Genomic DNA, 18,717 nt, shown 5'->3' with positions numbered 1-18,717 from the left:
CCATGCTTTAAAGTAGATCCCAAATAGTTTAAAGTATCAAAAGAAACTGCAAAAAATGCAGTACTGCAACAAACCCAGTGGACACACATCTTTAATTTTGCCCTCGTAAGATGGCTCCACTAGTGTTTCGTGGTGTCTTTGATAATGCCAGCATAGTCATGGGGGTGAAGGTCATGCTAATTGTAAATTAGTGATACATAGTGGTGATGGATTGGTTTTAAATTGTTAATGTATCTAATGCCACACTTCTTCTGGCTATTGAGTAGATGTTCAGTACGTAGTTCAATAGTTGATAAAATTTTGTTACCGTTCTTTGGCCCGTCATTCTTAACATAATTTGTTCAGAAAATTAAGCAAAGAGATTTTAGTTATTTAAATCTCATTGGGTATTGTTTGTATATTCGCACTCATGATCCCAACTGTAAACACCCATGACAGTGTATTGTGTTCAGAAATAGATTGATATTACCAGTTAGAATGATGAAAGTATACCATGGAAAGATACAGTTGGTGGATCATTGCTAATGGAAATAGCTGCTTTGAGACCATTTTTGCTCCTTTAAAGGGGGTCAATTGCTTTGATTTTTTTTTCATAAAACTATTTGAATGGCAAATATTTTTCTTTAATATTCTTGGTTTAATGGTCAAAATAAAATTGACGTTTTATAAGTTAGTGTTACAAAGGCAAGAAAAATATGAACTGAAAATCAATCAAGTTCTCCAAAATCCTTTTCTTTTATGTACAGCAATGAGAAACCCAGTGTTAGCCTGATAAACTCCAGGAATCAACTATTCTAGCACGCTCGTCAGCCTTGATTTTATTTTTATTTTTATATAGATATAGATATGTACACAGAGAGAGAGAGTAATACTAGAAATTAATAATAGAAATGACCTATTATTTTAAGCCCATGTCCTTGCCAATGCAAGATTCTTCCCTACAGTGTAACCTCCTCTCTAGCAAAAAAGATCTTTTTATTTAAAATGTTCCACTTACTGAGAACCTTGTTATACATCTCACTTCAAGGCCCAATCCCATTTGCCTTAAAACTAATGAGATTATTCTCATTGAATGCACTGAGAGTTGGATCTGGTTCCTTTACTGAAGCTATTTGGGTGACAGCAGTGAAGGCTTAAATCCAGTATGATTCTTAGTGTAAAAAACTTAATTCAGGCCATAATCTAAAACAGCAGAATGAAGAGTGGCCATTATGCTAGTTCTTTATACTGCTAAGATTGCTTAATGAATGAGGTCAAAGTTCCCTAAACTCAGACAGTGGTGATACTGCTAACATAGCCTATAGTTTTATTCTGGCTGCTGGGATGTGCAACCCCAAAAGCCTTCCTCCTAACTAGTTTAGTTTTTAGAAACTATTGGGTTAGGTCAAGCAAAGGGCATATTTTCAGTTGGTGTTAGATGAAAATAAATATATATATTTTTTTAGCATCAATATTTTTGTGAATAAACCACTTGTCACTGCCTTTGCTCAAAAAGGCTTGGCAAAAATACATTAACTGTGCAGATGATAGCGATGGATCCTGAGTTCACTAAAAAGTACAAAACTGCAAAATTTATTAAATTATACTTCCAGGCTCTGCCTTATTACTTCCCTTTATATATTTCAGTATAAAATATTCCCAAAATTGAGGATGGGTAATAAGTATAGCTAAATAATATGTTCTTGCAAAAATGGTTTACAGCTACGAAGTGTTGGAGGTCTTAGAAGCCCTTTAGTTAGGGAAGATTATGTGAAGAGAAATTTAGCACTAGTAAAGTATTATATGGACCAACATCTTTTCCTGTATCTACCCTGAAATAGGCTGCATTGTTTCTATTCAGAAATCTCAAGTGGCACAGTGGATGACTAGAGCTGGTAAAAATTTTGTGAAATTCCAATTATTGGTGAACTATCTCATAAAAATATAAAGGTCTACATGGAAAACAAATGTGACAAATGTTGATGAAATTTTCCTGGCAACTCCCCTTCCTTGTGGTTTTTTTTTTTTTTTTTAAACTAGTTCTATGGATAAAAAACATAGTAATACCCCTGCAGTAAAGCAATCTTGGAAACTTGACTCTTTAATCCTTGTCATTCTAGTACACCTGGCAAAACTTCATAATACGCTATATTTGCATAGTACTTTGAATCCTGAGACATCCCAAGTTACTTTTTACACACTAGATTAATATTTTAAGAGTAAGATACCTACAGCCTATAATACCTCTGCCTTCAAATTATAGTAATTCCAAACACTGAAATCCTGTAGCTGGTACCTCTGCTAGTTTGGGAAGTCTTACTGAGAGTTTTTGAGATAATGGATGGTGGCGTGACATGGTGACGATGCTAATGACTTTAGAATGTTTTCAAATTCATTAGATATAAATATGGGCAAAAGAAAATCCTAAACTATGAGCAATGCCATTTTTTGGGACAGGTATATCTTAATCACTAAGCCTACAGTGTGGACTGACAGATTGAGGGTACGATTTTTGGAAGGATTCCGGTCTTTTCTGAGGATTCTGACTTGCATGCAGGTACTGTACATTTAATATTTTTCTAATGTGTCATTCCAAAGATATTGGAATATTTGTCATCTGTTCACATAGTACTCTCCATGGTAATGTTCTGCATGTTGCAGACCCAAAACTGAGATTACAGATTCTTAAATCTGTATCTTGGGTAGATGGGGATAGCTGTTTTAGCCATCTGTGAACAGCCTATGTTTTCCCTTCTGTTTGTGATTTTCTGTTTAAGCATTTGATCACTTACCTTGGTGAATATTCTATGGGGCCCTTCTGCAGGGGATGGAGGAGATACAGAGACAGATTGGTCAACATATTGAGGTGGACCCGGATTGGGAAGCAGCCATTGCTATCCAGATGCAGCTGAAGAACATTCTTTTGATGTTCCAAGAGTGGTGTGCCTGTGATGTAAGGAAATACTATTTGTGGTTCTTATGCTTGTGGCTGTTGAGTATATTGTTTAGTGAACTAGAAGCTTTTCTGAAAAGCTGCACTATTCATGATACAGAACCTTATCGTTCCCCTTCTTTAAAAAACCAACCTATTAACAGATTATTTTTTAACAATCTGCAGTTTGTTCTTTTATGAAGTACATACAGCGTGGTTACCTGACTACTTGTTTGTTTTGAAAGGAAATTTCAGGCCTGCAGAGACTTAAGTTCCTGTGCAAAAAAAAAAAAAAAAAAAGAGTCCCATTCCTCTTCTGGATAGTAATATAATCTGATACCACGGTGGGTATGGTACAAGAACCTAGTTAGGGAGCATAGTTGTATTTAGACACTAGTTTATAATTATCTGTATATATTCTAGCTGTACCTGATATTAAGCACCACCATAGTGAAGTCTGTTAAGCATTTCCAGTGTAATCTCCTCTTCTCACAGTTTATAACTTGACTAAAACTAAACTCACTTCAGGTTGAAACATAACATATTGGGTCAGGAAAAGAATTAGTTTCTCAAACAGTGGAGGTTGGAAATAGTCTACTGGAGTACATTGAAAGATATAGTACATATGGGCCCTTTGCTATTTGTCTGATTTTATTTAGCAGTGCAGGAAGGGAAGGGGATGAAAAATTAAAGGGCGAGGGAGGAATCCAAAAACTGAAAATGGGAAAGTCATAATCTTTGTTTTCAAAAATCAAAACCAAATGAGATTTTAAGTCAAAACAAAATGGACAATTTTTACTTTGAATTGTGGATTTGAAATGAAATTTTTCATTTCAGATTTGACAGTCAAATTCAAAGAATTTTATAAAAATTCACATTTTTCCTTGGAAAATTTTGATGAAACAACATTTTTGATGGGGAGGAGGGTGGGGAATTTTATGCAGGTAAATAGTAACGATTAATATATAGGTTTAACAAACAGGCAAAACTTTGTTTTCTGTAGCCTTCTACATGTACATTAATATATGGACCTGTACTAAGGCATAAGGAAATAACTGTCATGGATTTTTAGTGGCCCCTTTAAACCATGAAAACAAATGGCAGGAGGATGAGGGATGTATTTGTGTGTGGGTTTTGTTTAATGAACTGCATAAAAATCTTTTCAATTCTAGGAAGACCTGTTGTTAGAGGCTTACAAAGAGTGCCATACAGCTGTGATGAGGTGCAGCACAAGTACCCATTCACGGGAGAAGACAGTGCTTCAGCTATGTGGGCACACTCTGGAAAGCAAACGTTACAGAGTGTCAGTAGACCCTGTCAGCATACACCTGCCACTGTCCAGGACGCTTGCAGGTGAGAGTCAACCTGCTTTATATTTTGAATTGCTTTTTGTAATTGGAGTTTCATCTTCCACCTCCTCTTTGTCATTCTTCAGGTTTCTTATTTAATCTCTGGCATTGTCCAAAAATGTATTTATAGTTTAAATGTGGAAAAGTAGTCTAAAATTTGTTAAAATAGCCATTGCTTTATACTGGGTTTAAAAGTTAAATGTGGTTTCTCTGGAAATTGTTACCCAAGTTAGTGTTTTTATAGCATCAGAGTAAGTATATTGAATAAATCATGTGACTATAGTATATTTTTAAGAGGGGGAAAGCTCACTACATAGGAAATGATTTTCACATTTTACTGTACTTTAAAAACAGTTATTTGAACTTTTTCAGAGGCAATGCTCTGGTCCCCTCCACCCTGAGTTTCAAATTGCAGAGCGAGTGAGTGCAACTTGCTTATCACCTATGGCAGTGTTTCCCAAAGTTGGGACACCACTTGTGTAGGAAAAGCCCCTGGTGGGCCGGGCCGGTTTGTTTACCCTCTGCGTCCGCAGGTTCGGCCGATCGTGGCTCCCAGCGGCCGCGGTTCGCAGCTCCAGGCCAATGGGAGCTGCTGGAAGCGGCGCGGGCCGAGGGATGTACTGGCGCTGCTTCCAGCAGCTCCCATTGGCCTGGAGCAGCGAACCATGGCCAGTGGGAACCACGATCGGCCGAACCTGCAGACGCGGCAGGTAAACAAACCGGCCCGGCCTGCCAGGGGCTTTCCCTACACAAGTGGTGTCCCAACTTTGGGAAACACTGACCTGTGGGAAGGAGAAGGGGATAATTTCCGCCCCCTGCCCCCGTTGTTCTGCATCACCCTCTTTTGTCAGGGAGCCTTCTTCCCTATAAGGTTGCTGTGACATTGAGTCTTGGGGGGTGTACGGGGGGGAAGGGAAAGAGGATGGTTTTTGATGGTTTGGAAGAGTTAGCAAATCAAAAATACTGATTTTAATATGAACATACAAACTCAAAAGAGCACCTGCTTAGGAACTAGGGGCCCTAACCTGCAGTTAAAAATTCAGTCCATAGCAGACAAAAACAGCATGAACAGATCAGTGGCCAGTCTTGGCACACACAAAATCCTAGTCAGTAAACAACAACAACAAATTTTTCTCTCACCTTCCATAAACATCTCAAATCTTATACCCCTTGACCTATACAAAGAGATGGGCTTTGTACTCTAAAGGTCAAGAAGTCTGGGTTATTTTAAACCCAAATTGGCAGTCGGGAAGTTTAGGCTTGAAATTAGACGAAGGTTTCTAACCATCAGGGGAGTGAAATTCTGGAACAGCCTACTGAGGGAAACAGTGGGGGCGAAGGACCTCTCTGGCTTTAAGATTAAGCTTGATAAGTTTATGGAGGGAATGGTTTGATAGGATAACGTGATTTAGTCAATAGGTCAATAACGTGCGACCACTGGTAATTAGTACCGAGGGTCAATGTTGGGATATTGAAAGTCTTTTTCCTGAGTGTCTGACTGGAGAGTCTTGCCCGCATGCTCGGGGTTCAGCTGATTGCCATATTTGGGGTCGGGAAGGAATTTTCCTCCAGGGTAGATTGGCAGTGGCCCTGGAGGTTTTTCGCTTTCCTCCGCAGCATGGGGCAGGGGTCGCTTGCTGGAGGATTATCTGCTACTTGAAGTCTTTAAATCAGGATTTGGGGACTTCAACAGCTGAGTCAAGGGAGAGAATTATTTCAGGAGTGGGTGGGTCAGCTTTTGTGGCCTGCATCTTGCGGGAGGTCAGACTAGATGATCATAATGGTCCCTTCTGATCTTAAGTTCTATGATTCTATGAAATGATTTGGGGAGAGAGCATGAACTGCAGTGGGAATGCTGTGCTGGCAGTTTGCTCCTAAACTGAGGGGAAACTGACACTAGCACTTCCATAGACCCAACTGTAGCCATATTTCATTGGGGAACAAGAGGCAATCTCTCAAGTCAGCTAGTCCCAAAAGCTGGTCATGGACAACACAGGATGGATCACTCGATCGCCTGTTCTGTTCATTCCCACTGAAGTCCCTTCAGACAACAGGGCTACATGATCATTGTCATTACACAGTATGGCTCTTCTACACAGCCCTAAATAAGAACATAAGGTCAAAAGCAACAACTTTGTAAACTCTCCTCGGAAGCTAACAGGTAAATAGTATAGATCAGTGGTGGGCAACCTGCGGCCCGTGGGCCGCACGCAGCCCATTGGGGTAATCCGCTGGCGGGCCGTGAGACAGTTTGTTTACACTGACTGACTGTCCACAGGCATGGCCATCTGCAGTTCCCAGTGGCCGTGGTTCGCTGTTCCTGGCCAATGGGAGTTGCTGGAAGTGGCAGCCAGCATGTCTCTGCGGCCCACACCACTTCCTGCAGCTCCTATTGGCCAGGAACAGCAAACTGCAGCCATTGGGAGCTGCAGGCAGCTATGCCTGCAGGCGGTCAATGTAAACACTGTCTTGCGGCCTGCCAGTGGATTACCCTGATGGGCAGCAGGTTGCCCTCCACTGGTATAGATGCTGGAGCACCAGTATCATAGTCATGACCAGATCCTCTGCCTAACAAATAAGCACTTGCATTTTGCATTAGTTTCAGTTTCCAAATAGATTTAAGATACAGCCCTATGTAGAGCATATTGCAGTAGGCTGATCTTGAAGTGACAAAGATTACAGTAGCTATGTCCACACTTAAAATAGAGGAGTGGTTAGGTGCTAATCTGGAGGGTGGTGAGGGGAAGCTATCCTAGGTGCACATGATCATTTAAAAGCCACTGAAAATCTAAGACATCCATATTGCTTTCCCCACTCAACCATTATCGCCATACCATTCTCTGGACTGAGCCTTGGCTAATGTACTTCTTTCTGTGCCCCATTTGCTGCTAAACACTGACAGATGCTCAACTGCATCCTCTGGGCCATATAAACTGGAGATGTAAAGCTGGGAATTTTAGGAGAATGGAACTCTCTCTATTCATGATAGCACTTCCTTAACTCCTGAGGGAAGATCCTCAGAACAGGTCCCTCACTGTGACAGGGAAATTGCAGCCCTGACTTCAGACCACAGGAGGCAGCAATTAGTCCATGGCATGTATAACATCCAATCCTGCAGTCTTTTATTGTAACCCAAACACAAGCTGGCCACACATAGTTGATCTGCAGACTCTGCACAGACAACTACCTGGGATAATCCCTTTATGGTCATGATAGTCAGGATGTCTTGGGCTAACTCAGAATAATCATTCATGTGGATTGCAAAATTCCTGGGCACTATTGGCCTTGAGGATTTCATGTTCCCATAAGTCAAGAGGAACTTCATCAACGCATACAGGGACTTTGTGGGGCAGCAGGGCAGTCTATGCACTGAGCATTTGTACAGTCTTATCTTTATCACAGGATTTACAAGCCAAATAGATTTACCCTATCAGACTTAGTTTTGAGGGAAGATTCTTCCTACATTTAGGTTGCATGCAAACAGCAGAGCTACACATTCTTTTGACCATCACCACCATTTAGCTCTATGCTGCAGAGTGCCTAGCTGAAGAGAAGGAAAAAGAGTTCAGCAGTATCAGCCACTGCCCTATATCTTTCTACCATCAACATCTCTTCTCTTCCCCCCGCCCCATTGCAAAAAGAAAAAAAAAAAGCCACCATTTTTCATGCCAGTCCAGATTTTCAGGTTGAACATGAAGGACCTATGCAGTGAGTAGCTATTGATGTCCGTAAAATCCAAATGAAACCAGATGCCGTTCTTAAACTGTATTACTTGTCACTGCACTGGCCACGAAGGCAACTTGTATCAGATCTTGTAATCTTTAGTGAGAATACTCCCTTGATTACATAATACGTGACCACAGATTGTCACTTAAACAAGAAATCGTAAGTTTGTAAATACTATTTAGCAAACTCTGCTTATAGCTTGTCAGGTTTGTCTCAGATTTGTGACACTTTGGTCTAGCATTTATAATCTGATTGAAAAGCTAATTTGGTTGCCTTTGATTTATGTTGACTTTTCTCCTCTTTGTTCTATAGGCCTACATGTACGATTAAGCAAGACTGGAGCAATCTCAAGACTGCAGGAGTTTGTGCCTTCTGTAAGTGTCTGCTTCAGATGGTAACTGAGCTTGGCTTTTATTGCTGAATTACTTTCTGGTGAGCATCTTAATAGTGAGGAAAGAGAAAAGACGGTTAAACACTATTTCTAATAGTTTTCTAGAACAAATTGTGCAGAAAAAAGAAATGGTTGGTTTGGTTTATTTTTAAATACCAGAGAGCTCCCTAGGAATCCTCTGCACTAAATCAACATTATAGGAAGGAAAGGACATACAACCTTACCTTAGAGGCATTACTAATGTTCAAGAGAGAGTGCTAAATCCTCTGTGGTTAACTTAGTCCCTGAAAAATAATAGTATCCCACCTGTCAACTGTTCTGTCTGTACCAGCTTAGAATTCCTTAGATGACATTTGATCCCAGGTTTTCTGTATGGCATTACAATGTGCTGCTGTTTTGACTCAGAGTTCAAACTGTTCTCTTTCTCAAGAGATGATATCTGTTATATGTTTTGAACAAGTATTGCTTTTCCCTCTGTGTTCTTATATTTGTACCCCTAGCGTTGTCTGATTCAATGCCTAGTAAAATCCTTCCACTGTAGCGGGATCAATGGTACTACACTATTTTCTATTGTTACTACAGCAATTGGCACTAATTTTTCTTCTTCAAGTATGTCCCCAGGGGTGCTCCACTTCAGGCTGCATCTTTGGAGATTTTTGATAGTAGTCATGTGTCCCATACATCATTGTGCCCTGCGCCAAGGCTATATAGGGCCGTGTGGTCGAACTAACACCAGTTCCTTCTCAACTGCTACTGCCTGCAACACATCATTAGAGTGCCTTTCTGTTTGAAAATACACTATCTCCTGCACCCACCCCGTTGTCGCTGAACTCACACAGAAGTCAAACATGGAGCTGAGCTGAGCTGGGATTCACCCAGTTATGGCTTGTTAACAAAGTCCATGAAATCGATAACACCATCCAGAGCCTTTAGCAAACGTTGAGGGATGCAGAGGACACCTTGCAGATGTTTGGGGGGAGGGATAGCTCAGTGGTTTGAGCATTGGCCTGTTAAACCCAGGGTTGTGAGTTCAATCCTTGAGGGGGTCACTTAGGGATCTGGGGCAAAAATCTGTCTGGGGATTGGTCCTGCTTTGAGCAGGGGGTTGAACTAGATGACCTTCTGAGGTCCCTTCCAACCTTGATATTCTATGATTCTGTGTTGGTTCACAGCAAATCTAACATGGAGCATGACCTGGCTGTCAAAGCTAACTCTCTGTTCATTGATCAGGAGAAACATCTGAGAATGCATAAGACCTTCCCCGATACTCTTAGGCTGGTGGGGTGCATGTAGGCCAATATAGTCCTAAAGGTGGTTCTTCACTGATTAATGAAATCATTTGTGGAGGAGGTTTCCTCAGTTGCATGCAGTGTTTTAATAATATGTGATTATATTTTCACTTATTAAAGGATGCACTAAATAGGAATAAAATTCTGTGTCTCCCTCGGTCTCGGTCTCAATCATTTTCCCCCCTTATAGGATGGGGGAGGGGAGGGGCTTTTTCCTCAGATCACTTTTGCTCTCCAGGCTTCAAATGGTGCCTCACTTGCTGAGAAGCTATCCTGGTCAGTGATCGGCATTTCCAGTATATCCACTGCCTGGGGGAGTTGCATATTTCTCAAAAGTGCTCTTGCTGTTCTGCTTTTAAGGGTAGGGTCGAAGAGAAATCATGAGATAAGGCTCAGACTCTTAATGATGGAGCATTTTCTCCACCCAGCTTCAGATCTAGGCCAGGACAACCCCCCTGACATCAGCCTGGGAGTGAACACCGTGCCCCTTTGATTTTGGCATGTTCACCTAGATCTACTTGAGGTAAATCCTCGACCCATAAAAAGGTGACCATTCTCCCCAGAAGGAGTCTACTTAAAAGAAGTCTTGGTGTCCTGCAACTCAACAACTGGGTTCTGTTGAGTCTCCAGGTACTATCAGTATTAACCTCATGTGCGTGGCTCCAGGCTCTTCTAAGAACAGAGGCACCAAACATGCTTTCATACCAAGACTGTCTATACTGCAGAAGCAGAGCTCAGGAGTTTAAGCACTCCTTTTCTAAGAAGGTGGTACCTATAACTCCTCCGGTAATGTCTGTACCAACGTCATTCTCCGGATCATTCTCAGTACCAGGAAAATGCTGTGCCTCTCATACAATCTCAGTGCCTTCTAAGACATCCTCATCGGTACTGACTGCATATACCAGGAGAGGCTTATTGGAACAGCTTATGTCTGCAGTGGTCATGTTTTAAGAATTTCCAAGGGAGGCCCGAAACACTGTTGAATATGGTGGAGATGCTTTGTCAAAGAAGAGAGACTTGCATTGTGACCTGAAATTTTTACATTCTGGATTAGTTTGATCTGTGTGTGTTCAGTCCACAGCTGAATTCCAACAACTGCAAATGTTTTACTTACAGCTCTTAAAATCTTCTTGAATTTTATAAGATGCAAGGTCTGTGAGGATTGCACGTATCTTGACAGATCACAGATGGAGACAAAATTGCTGATGTCTCTGGGTTGACTTGATGGCTTGGAAGATGAAGATCGAGGCTTAGAACCATCAGTGGAAATGTATAGGAACCATTGACGGGATCAGAATACTGGGGAGATGAGCTTACTTTGGCCCTTCCTATTGAGGAGGCTGCGTTCTGTATAAGCTGGAGCTTCTGTCTTGCAACCAGATAGTGATTTACAGCATTTTAGTTTAGACATGAGGAAAGTATGGATCACTGTGACCAGCTTGTCCTGGAAGAAGGAGTGATGTTCCCTATCAAGGTGCAGGTAGAAGGCACTTTTCACCACTGATGCTGCCTGATTATATATAATTAGGAATGACCTTGAGGATTTACACCACTTTTATCAATGGGGAGTGTGGAGCAAACGCCTTACATGCAAGCGGAGACCAAAGTCCCAGCTAGGTCTTCAAAAGTTTTTGTCCTTCTGACCAGTATTTCTTCACTTTTGGATTTAGTTTGAGCCAGCTGTTCCCCATCTGTGAACTGCTCTCTTGTACAGTCTTGCAATGGTGTCAATTACATATTGAAAGTGAGGTATGCAGCAGAGTGTCACCTGCATGTTTTTGCAACTGGAACATGTGATGGCTTACCACCTTTTCAAGTTGTTCCATGTAGACTTTGAAGAAGGAAAGGATTGCTGTGGGATCTCTGTGTACCTTTTGAGGGCCTCTTGGAGAGGAATGGTTGGAGCCACTGTAGTGCTGAGATATCTACTCCAGACATGTTGTAGGCAGGTCAGTAATATGTTTTGATCAACTCTATGGAAAGCTGCAGAGAGGTCAAGCAGTATGAGCATTGAGATGTGGTCTTTATTGCCAGAAGGAAGACATCTTTTAGTGCTATGAGTGCTGCCTCTATCTTGTCCCTTGGTTTGAAGCCTAACTGAGTAGCATTCAGAATGCTGGTCTGTGTTAAATGTTGACTTCCTGAGGATTGAGTAGATTATTGCATTTTTCAGGAAGGTTGAAAGGTTCACTTCTTGGAAGATAATGTTGAAAATTTCCATGGAGTGGGCAATATTATTATTCCCTGGGTTTCCCAGCCAGAAAGGGAATGGGTCTGCTTTGCAGGTGGTGGCTCAAATATTTCTGTGGGTTTCTTGAACTTCAGTGGGTGTGATGTGGCCAAACTCAGGGGTAGGAGTGGGACTTAGTGTTTCCTGGAACAATTTTTAAAGGTCTGCCTCAGAGTTACTTTCCTATTTGCGTTATCTTTCCTACTAGTAAGAGACGGATTCCTTACAGTGGCTGCTTTGGGGCTGATGTTCGGATTACATAGATGAATTGATTAGTTAGTTCACTCTACAGAACAGCAATTGTCTCAATGTAACATGGGCACTGATACTAGAGAGAGGCTGCAGAGCCCCTGCAATCCTGTGAAGTCCATTTAAACTTATGAGACTTCACATAACCACCTACCTGGTTCAGTTTTGCTTGATCAGGGCTATGGTGAGCACCAGAGTAGAAAATAAATTATGATGAGATCAGAAGGCTTTAAAAGGGGATACCAAAAGGAAAACTGAGTTCAAAATATCCCTCTGTGCTAAGAAGTACTATTTTCTTTTGTGTCCAGTTTAGGTCTTTTGTATTATATTGTAATCATTGATTTTTATTTTTTTATTCATCAAGATTTCTACTATTTTAAATCTATTGACAGTTTTAACTAATTTGATTCTTTATTTTTTTATTTCTTTTTAGGAACAATTCCAAGTGGAGCTGCTAATGGAATACCCTTTGCGCTGTCTAGTGTTGGTTGCTCAGGTTGCTGCAGAGATGTGGAGAAGGAATGGGCTCTCCCTAATAAGCCAGGTACTCTCTGTAATATGTATTCGTGATTGTGTCCTATTAGGTTGTGCCAACATTTCCCAAGGATACTAAGGATGACTGATCTACCTGATGCAGAAGAAGCTCATGTGGTAAGCCTGCACAACATAAGTATAAATTACTCTTGGGGGAATTGTGTGCCACTGCACGTGCGCAGAATTCACGTCCTCTGCAGATTTCTTTGCTTCCTCGCAGAAAAATGACTTTCTGACAGGGAAGCAAAGGGAAGCTACAAGAGCAGTCATGCACCACTTCCTAGCTGTGCAGATGCATTGTTTCAGGCACCCAGAGCAGCTGGTGGAGAGGTAAATCACCACAGGGATGGGGACACCCCAGCCAGTGGCTCCTACCCTGAGCCGGGATCAGCTGTTGTTGTATTTTGTAGTTTATATGTGTGGAGGCTGGTAGGGGCAGTGTGCTGGGAGAGAAGCTGAACTCTGATTAGGGGGTGTGGCTTCTCTGCTTAGGGGTCCTATAAAGGTAGCCAGCCAGTCAGGCAGCGGCATAGACAGCTGCAACAGCACAGGCGCCAGCAAACAGAGCTGTGAACAGGGGAGTTTCAGTGGGAGTTTACAGGGAGAGGTTGCAGGGGAGACTTAGAGACCTAGGCAAAGGAACTGACAGGCTAGTGAAGGGAGTGGGTGGTGTTCTGCCGGTGTTCTGGTGCCTGTTGGGGGTTTGTTTTGGTTTGTGTTTCCTGGACTAACAGGTTTTAGGTGGGAAGGCTATGACCGATACAGAGGCAACAGTGAAAGACACAATGAGGATGACTAGATGTGGAAGCTGAAGCATGTACATGATCCTGGAGGGGGTACCTGAAAAGAGTTTTGTCTGCATGAAGTGCCACCTGATAGAGCTGATGGAAGAAAAGATCCGAGGACTGGAGATGCAGGTGGAAACTCTGGTAGAGTTTAGAAGGGGGTCCAAGCAGATGATGGAGCAAAGATATAAGGAGGCTGAAGGGATAAGCTCAGACTTGCAGATGGAAGCAGGACCAAAGAATTCTGAGGGGAGACTGCTGGGTGAAGAAAGTGGACAGTGGAAGCATGTGACGAAGAGAACCAGGCAGAGGAAAAGATGGGCCAGTGAAGGAGAAATAGAGCTCAGGAACAGGTTTGCAGAGTTGGAAAGTGAAGGGGGCACAGCAGGTGGTCGCTGAAGGTGAGAGGGCAAAGAAGAAGAGAAGAGCAGCTAATCCTACAGGAAGAGGGGAAGAGTCAATGGAGACAACACCAAATATGAGCCCCAAGAGGATACAGGATGGGTTGCGGAGGATTGCAAGGATGAATAGGAATTGAGAGGACTTGCAGCCAGTGGGAGCAGGGGATAGACCAGAGAATCACACTGTCACCAGGAAAAGGCCGGTCCACGTGATTGGGGACTCCTTACTGAGAAGAATAGACAGGCCTGTAACTAGAGCTGATCGGGAGAACAGAAGGGTGTGCTCTCTGCCGGGTGCTAAGATACGGGATGTGGACCTGAGGCTGAAAAGGATCCTAACTGGAGTGGGAAAGAATCCATTGATTGTCCTTCATGTGGGAACGAATGATACGGCTAGATTCTTGCTGGAACGTATCAAGGGAGACTATGCCAGACTGGGGAAGACGCTTAAGGAAATCGAGGCTCCGGTGATCTTCAGTGGGATTCTGCCTGTTCCTAGAGAAGGGCAACAAAGGTGTGGCAAGATTATGGCGATCAACAGATGGCTCAGGCAGTGGTGCTATAACGAGGGCTTTGGGATGTACGGCCACTGGGAAGCATTCATGGACAGAGGACTGTTCTCTCGGGATGGACTTCACCTGAGTAAGGAGGGAAATAGACTTCTAGGATGGAGGCTGGCACAACTGATTAAGAGAGCTTTAAACTAAGAATTTGGGGGAGATGGTTGGGAGATGTCCAGATAATCAACACGCTGGAATTTAACATTGAGAGGGAAGAAAACAAAGTAAGAGAGGATGCAGCCGTGGGCAGAAGAATGGACATAAGGAGGAAGGGTAGTGTAGATACCAGTCTAATAGGTGATACTGGTGGTAGAATGTCTGTGCCTAACCAGGTAAAGAATGTCAGTGAAGCCAAACGGCAAAAATTAAGATGTCTGTACACTAATGCGAGGAGCCTAGGTAACAAAATGGAGGAACTAGAGCTACTGGTGCAGGAAGTGAAACCGATATTATAGGGATAACAGAAACATGGCGGAATAGTAGTCATGACTGGAGTACTGGTATTGAAGGCTATGTGCTGTTTAGGAAAGACAGAAATAAAGGCAAAGGTGGTGGAGTAGTATTGTATATCAATGATGAGGGGGGAGGGATAGCTCAGTGGTTTGAGCATTGGCCTGCTAAACCCAGGGTTGTGAGTTCAATCCTTGAGGAGGCCACTTAGGGATCTGGGGCAAAAATTGGTCCTGCTAGTGAAGGCAGGGGGCTGGACTTGATGACCTTTCAAGGTCCCTTCCAGTTCTAGGAGATTGGTATGTCTCCAATTATTACCTTTTTATTTTATGAGGTTAACTGTAAAGAAATAAGAAGTGCTGGAATGGATAAGACAGAGTCTGTCTGGGCAAAAATCACATTGGGAAAGAAAGGTACTAGAGCCTTCCCTGAGAGAGTGCTTGGGGTGTGCTACAGACCTCCGGGATCTGATTTGGATATGGATAGAGACCTCTAATGTTTTTAATGAAGTAAACACTAATGGGGATTGTGTGATCATGGGAGACTTTAACTTCCCAGATATAGACTGGAGGACAAGTGCTAGTAATAATAATAGGGCTCAGATTTTTCTGGATGTGATAGCTGATGGATTTCTTTACCAAGTAGTTGCTGAACCAACAAGAGGGGATGCCATTTTAGATTTGGTTTTGGTGAGTAGTCAGGACCTCATAGAAGAAATGGTTGTAGGGGACAACCTTGATTCGAGTGATCATGAGCTAATTCAGTTCAAACTAGATGGAAGGATAAACAAAAATAGATCCGGGATTAGGGTTTTTGATTTCAAAAGGGCTAACTTTAAAGAATTAAGGAAATTAGTTAGGGAAGTGGATTGGACTGAAGAACTTGTGGATCTAAAGGCGGAGGAGGCCTGGAATTACTTCAAGTCAAAGTTGCAGAAACTATCAGAAGCCTGCGTCCCAAGAAAGGGGAAAAAAATCATAGGCAGGAGTTGTAGACCAAGCTGGATGAGCAAGCATCTCAGAGAGGTAATTAAGAAAAAGCAGAAAGCCTACAAGGAGTGGAAGATGGTAAGGATTAGCAAGGAAAGCTACCTTATTGTGGTCAGAACATATAGGGATAAAGTGAGAAAGGCCAAAAGCCATGTAGAGTTGGACCTTGCAAAGGGAATTAAAACCAATAGTAAAAGGTTCTATAGCCATATAAATAAGAAGAAAACAAAGAAAGAAGTGGGACAGCTAAACACTGAGGATGGAATGGAGGCTAAGGATAATCTAGGCGTGGCCCAATAGCTAAACAAATACTTTACCTCAGTCTTTAATGAGGAGTTTAGGGATAATTGTAGGATGACAAATGGGAATGAGGATATGGAGGTAGATATTACCACATCCGAGGTAGAAGACAAACTCGAACAGCTTAATGGGACAAAATCGGAGGGCCCAGATAATCTTCTTCCAAGAATATTAAAGGAACTGGCACATGAAATTGCAAGCCCATTAGCAAGAATTTTTATTGAATCAGTAAACTCAGGGGTTGTACTGTATGACTGGAGAATTGCTAAAAATAGTTCCTATTTTTAAGAAAGGGAAAAAAAGTGATCCGAGTAACTATAGGCCTGTTAGTTTGACATCTGTAGTATGTAAGGTCTTGGAAAAAATTTTGAAGGAGAAAATAATTAAGGACATTGAGGTCAATGGTAATTGGGATAAATTACAACATGGTTTTACAAAAGGTAGATCGTGCCAAACCAACCTGATCTCCTTCTTTGAGAAGGTAACAGATTTTTTAGACAAAGGAAACGCAGTGGATCTAATTTACCTTGATTTCATTAAGGCATTTGATACGGTTCCACATGGGGAACTATTAGTTAAATTGGAAAAGATGGGGATCAGTATGAAAATTGAAAGGTGGATAAGGAACTGGTTAAAGGGGAGACTGCAATGGGTCGTACTGCAAGGTGAACTGTCAGGCTGGAAGGAAGTTACTAGTGGAGTTCCTCAAGGATCAGTTTTGGGGCCAATCTTATTTAATCTTTTTATTACTGACATTGGCACAAAAAGTGGGAATGTGCTAATAAAGTTTGTGGATGACACAAAGCTGGGAGGTATTGCTAACACAGAGAAGGACCAGGATATCATACAGGAAGATCTGGATGACCTTGTAAACTGGAGTAATAGTAATAGGATGAAATTTAATAATGAAAAGTGCAAGGTCATGCATTTAGGGATTAATAACAAGAATTTTAGTTGTTATACATTGGGGACACATCAGCTGGAAGTAACGGAGGAGGAGAAGGACCTCGGAGTATTGGTTGATCACAGGATGACTATGAGCCGCCAATGTGATATGGCCGTTAAAAAAGCTAATGCGGTTTTAAGATGCATCAGGCAAGGTATTTCCAGCAAAGATAAGGAGGTGTTAGTACTGTTATACAAGGCACTGGTGAGACCTCATCTGGAATACTGTGTGCAGTTCTGGTCTCCCAGTTTGAATTCATCCTTCTTAAACATGGAACAGGTTCAGAGATGGGCTACTAGGATGATCCGAGGAATGGAAAACCTGTCTTATGAAAGGAGACTCAAAGAGCTTGGCTTGTTTAGCCTAACCAAAAGAAGGTTGAGGGGGGGATATGATTGCTCTTTATAAATATATCAGAGGGATAAATATTAGGGAGGGAGAGGAATTATTTAAGCTTAGTACCAATATGGACACAAGAACAAATGGATATAAACTGGACACTAGGTTTAGACTTGAAATTAGACTAAGGTTTCTAACCATTAGAGGAGTGAAGTTCTGGAACAGCCTTACAAGGGGAGTAGTGGGGGCAAAAGACATATCTGGCTTTAAGACTAAGCTTGATAAATGTATGGAGGGGATGGTATGATGGGATAGCCTAATTTTGGCAATTAATCTGGCAATTGATCTTTGATTATCAGCAGGTAAGTATGCCCAGTGGTCTATGATGGGATGTTAGATGGGATGGGATCTGAGTTACTACAGAGAATTCTTTCCTGGGTGCTGGCTGGTGAGTCTTGCCCACATGCTTAGGGTTTAACTGATCGCCATATTTGGGGTTGGGAAGGAATTTTCCTCCAGGGCAGATTGGCAGAGGCCCTGGAGGTTTTTCGCCTTCCTCTGCAGCAAGGGTCACGGGTCACTTGCAGGAGGATTCTCTGCAGCTTGAGGTCTTCAAACCACAATTTGAGGACTTCAGTAACTCAGACATAAGTTAGGGGTTTGTAATTAAATTAATGGATATATCCTATCTCCTAGAACTGGAAGGGACCTTGAAAGGTCATCGAGTCCAGCCCCCTGCCTTCACTAGCAGGACCAAGTACTGATTGTGCCCCAGATCCCAAAGTGGCCCCCTCAAGGATTGAACTCACAACCTGGGTTTAGCAGGCCAATGCTCAAACCACTGAGCTGTCCCTCCCCCAAAGTGGATGTGGTGAGATTCTGTGGCCTGCATTGTGCAGGAGGTCAGACTAGATGATCATAATGGTCCCTTCTGACCTTAAAGTTTATGAGTCTTTGCTAGTCCCAGCTGGGCTGGAGGCAGGAGAGGATGGGACTTTCTCTTCCCCTGCAAGGAATGTCTGAGGCTGTGTCAGACCTACCCCCAGAAACCTCCCCCAGCTGCAGGAAGCTCAGCATCTTCCCCTGCTTCCTTTCTCCATAGTTCCTCAGCTGCATGAGGAGGGTGACTGTACGGGGAGCTGCTCACCCATCCGCCCAACCCCCATGCATCTGGACCTTCCATACCCAGACACTTCCAACAAGCCTCACCCCGTACACCCAGAACCCCCCTAGTCCTCCATACCCAAACCCCACCCCGTTGAACCTTT

At 42.5% G+C, this 18,717-nt stretch overlaps 1 protein-coding gene across 1 annotated transcript in view; it reads left to right on the top strand.

Moving 5' to 3' along the window:
• Positions 1-18,717, top strand: part of UBR1 (ubiquitin protein ligase E3 component n-recognin 1) — a 142,820-nt gene that overhangs the window by 35,061 nt on the left and 89,042 nt on the right. The window contains exons 13-17 of the mRNA XM_039536388.1: positions 2,437-2,536; positions 2,804-2,932; positions 4,084-4,264; positions 8,299-8,360; positions 12,579-12,689. Coding sequence (XP_039392322.1) covers positions 2,437-2,536; positions 2,804-2,932; positions 4,084-4,264; positions 8,299-8,360; positions 12,579-12,689 — 583 coding nt within the window. The remainder of the gene's footprint in view (positions 1-2,436; positions 2,537-2,803; positions 2,933-4,083; positions 4,265-8,298; positions 8,361-12,578; positions 12,690-18,717) is intronic.

The sequence above is a fragment of the Mauremys reevesii genome, linkage group 4 (assembly GCF_016161935.1).
Source record: "Mauremys reevesii isolate NIE-2019 linkage group 4, ASM1616193v1, whole genome shotgun sequence".
NCBI classification, from domain to species: Eukaryota; Metazoa; Chordata; order Testudines; family Geoemydidae; genus Mauremys; species Mauremys reevesii.
The sequence above is the reverse complement of the archived record's forward strand: the minus strand, read 5'-3'. Positions and strand labels throughout refer to the sequence as shown.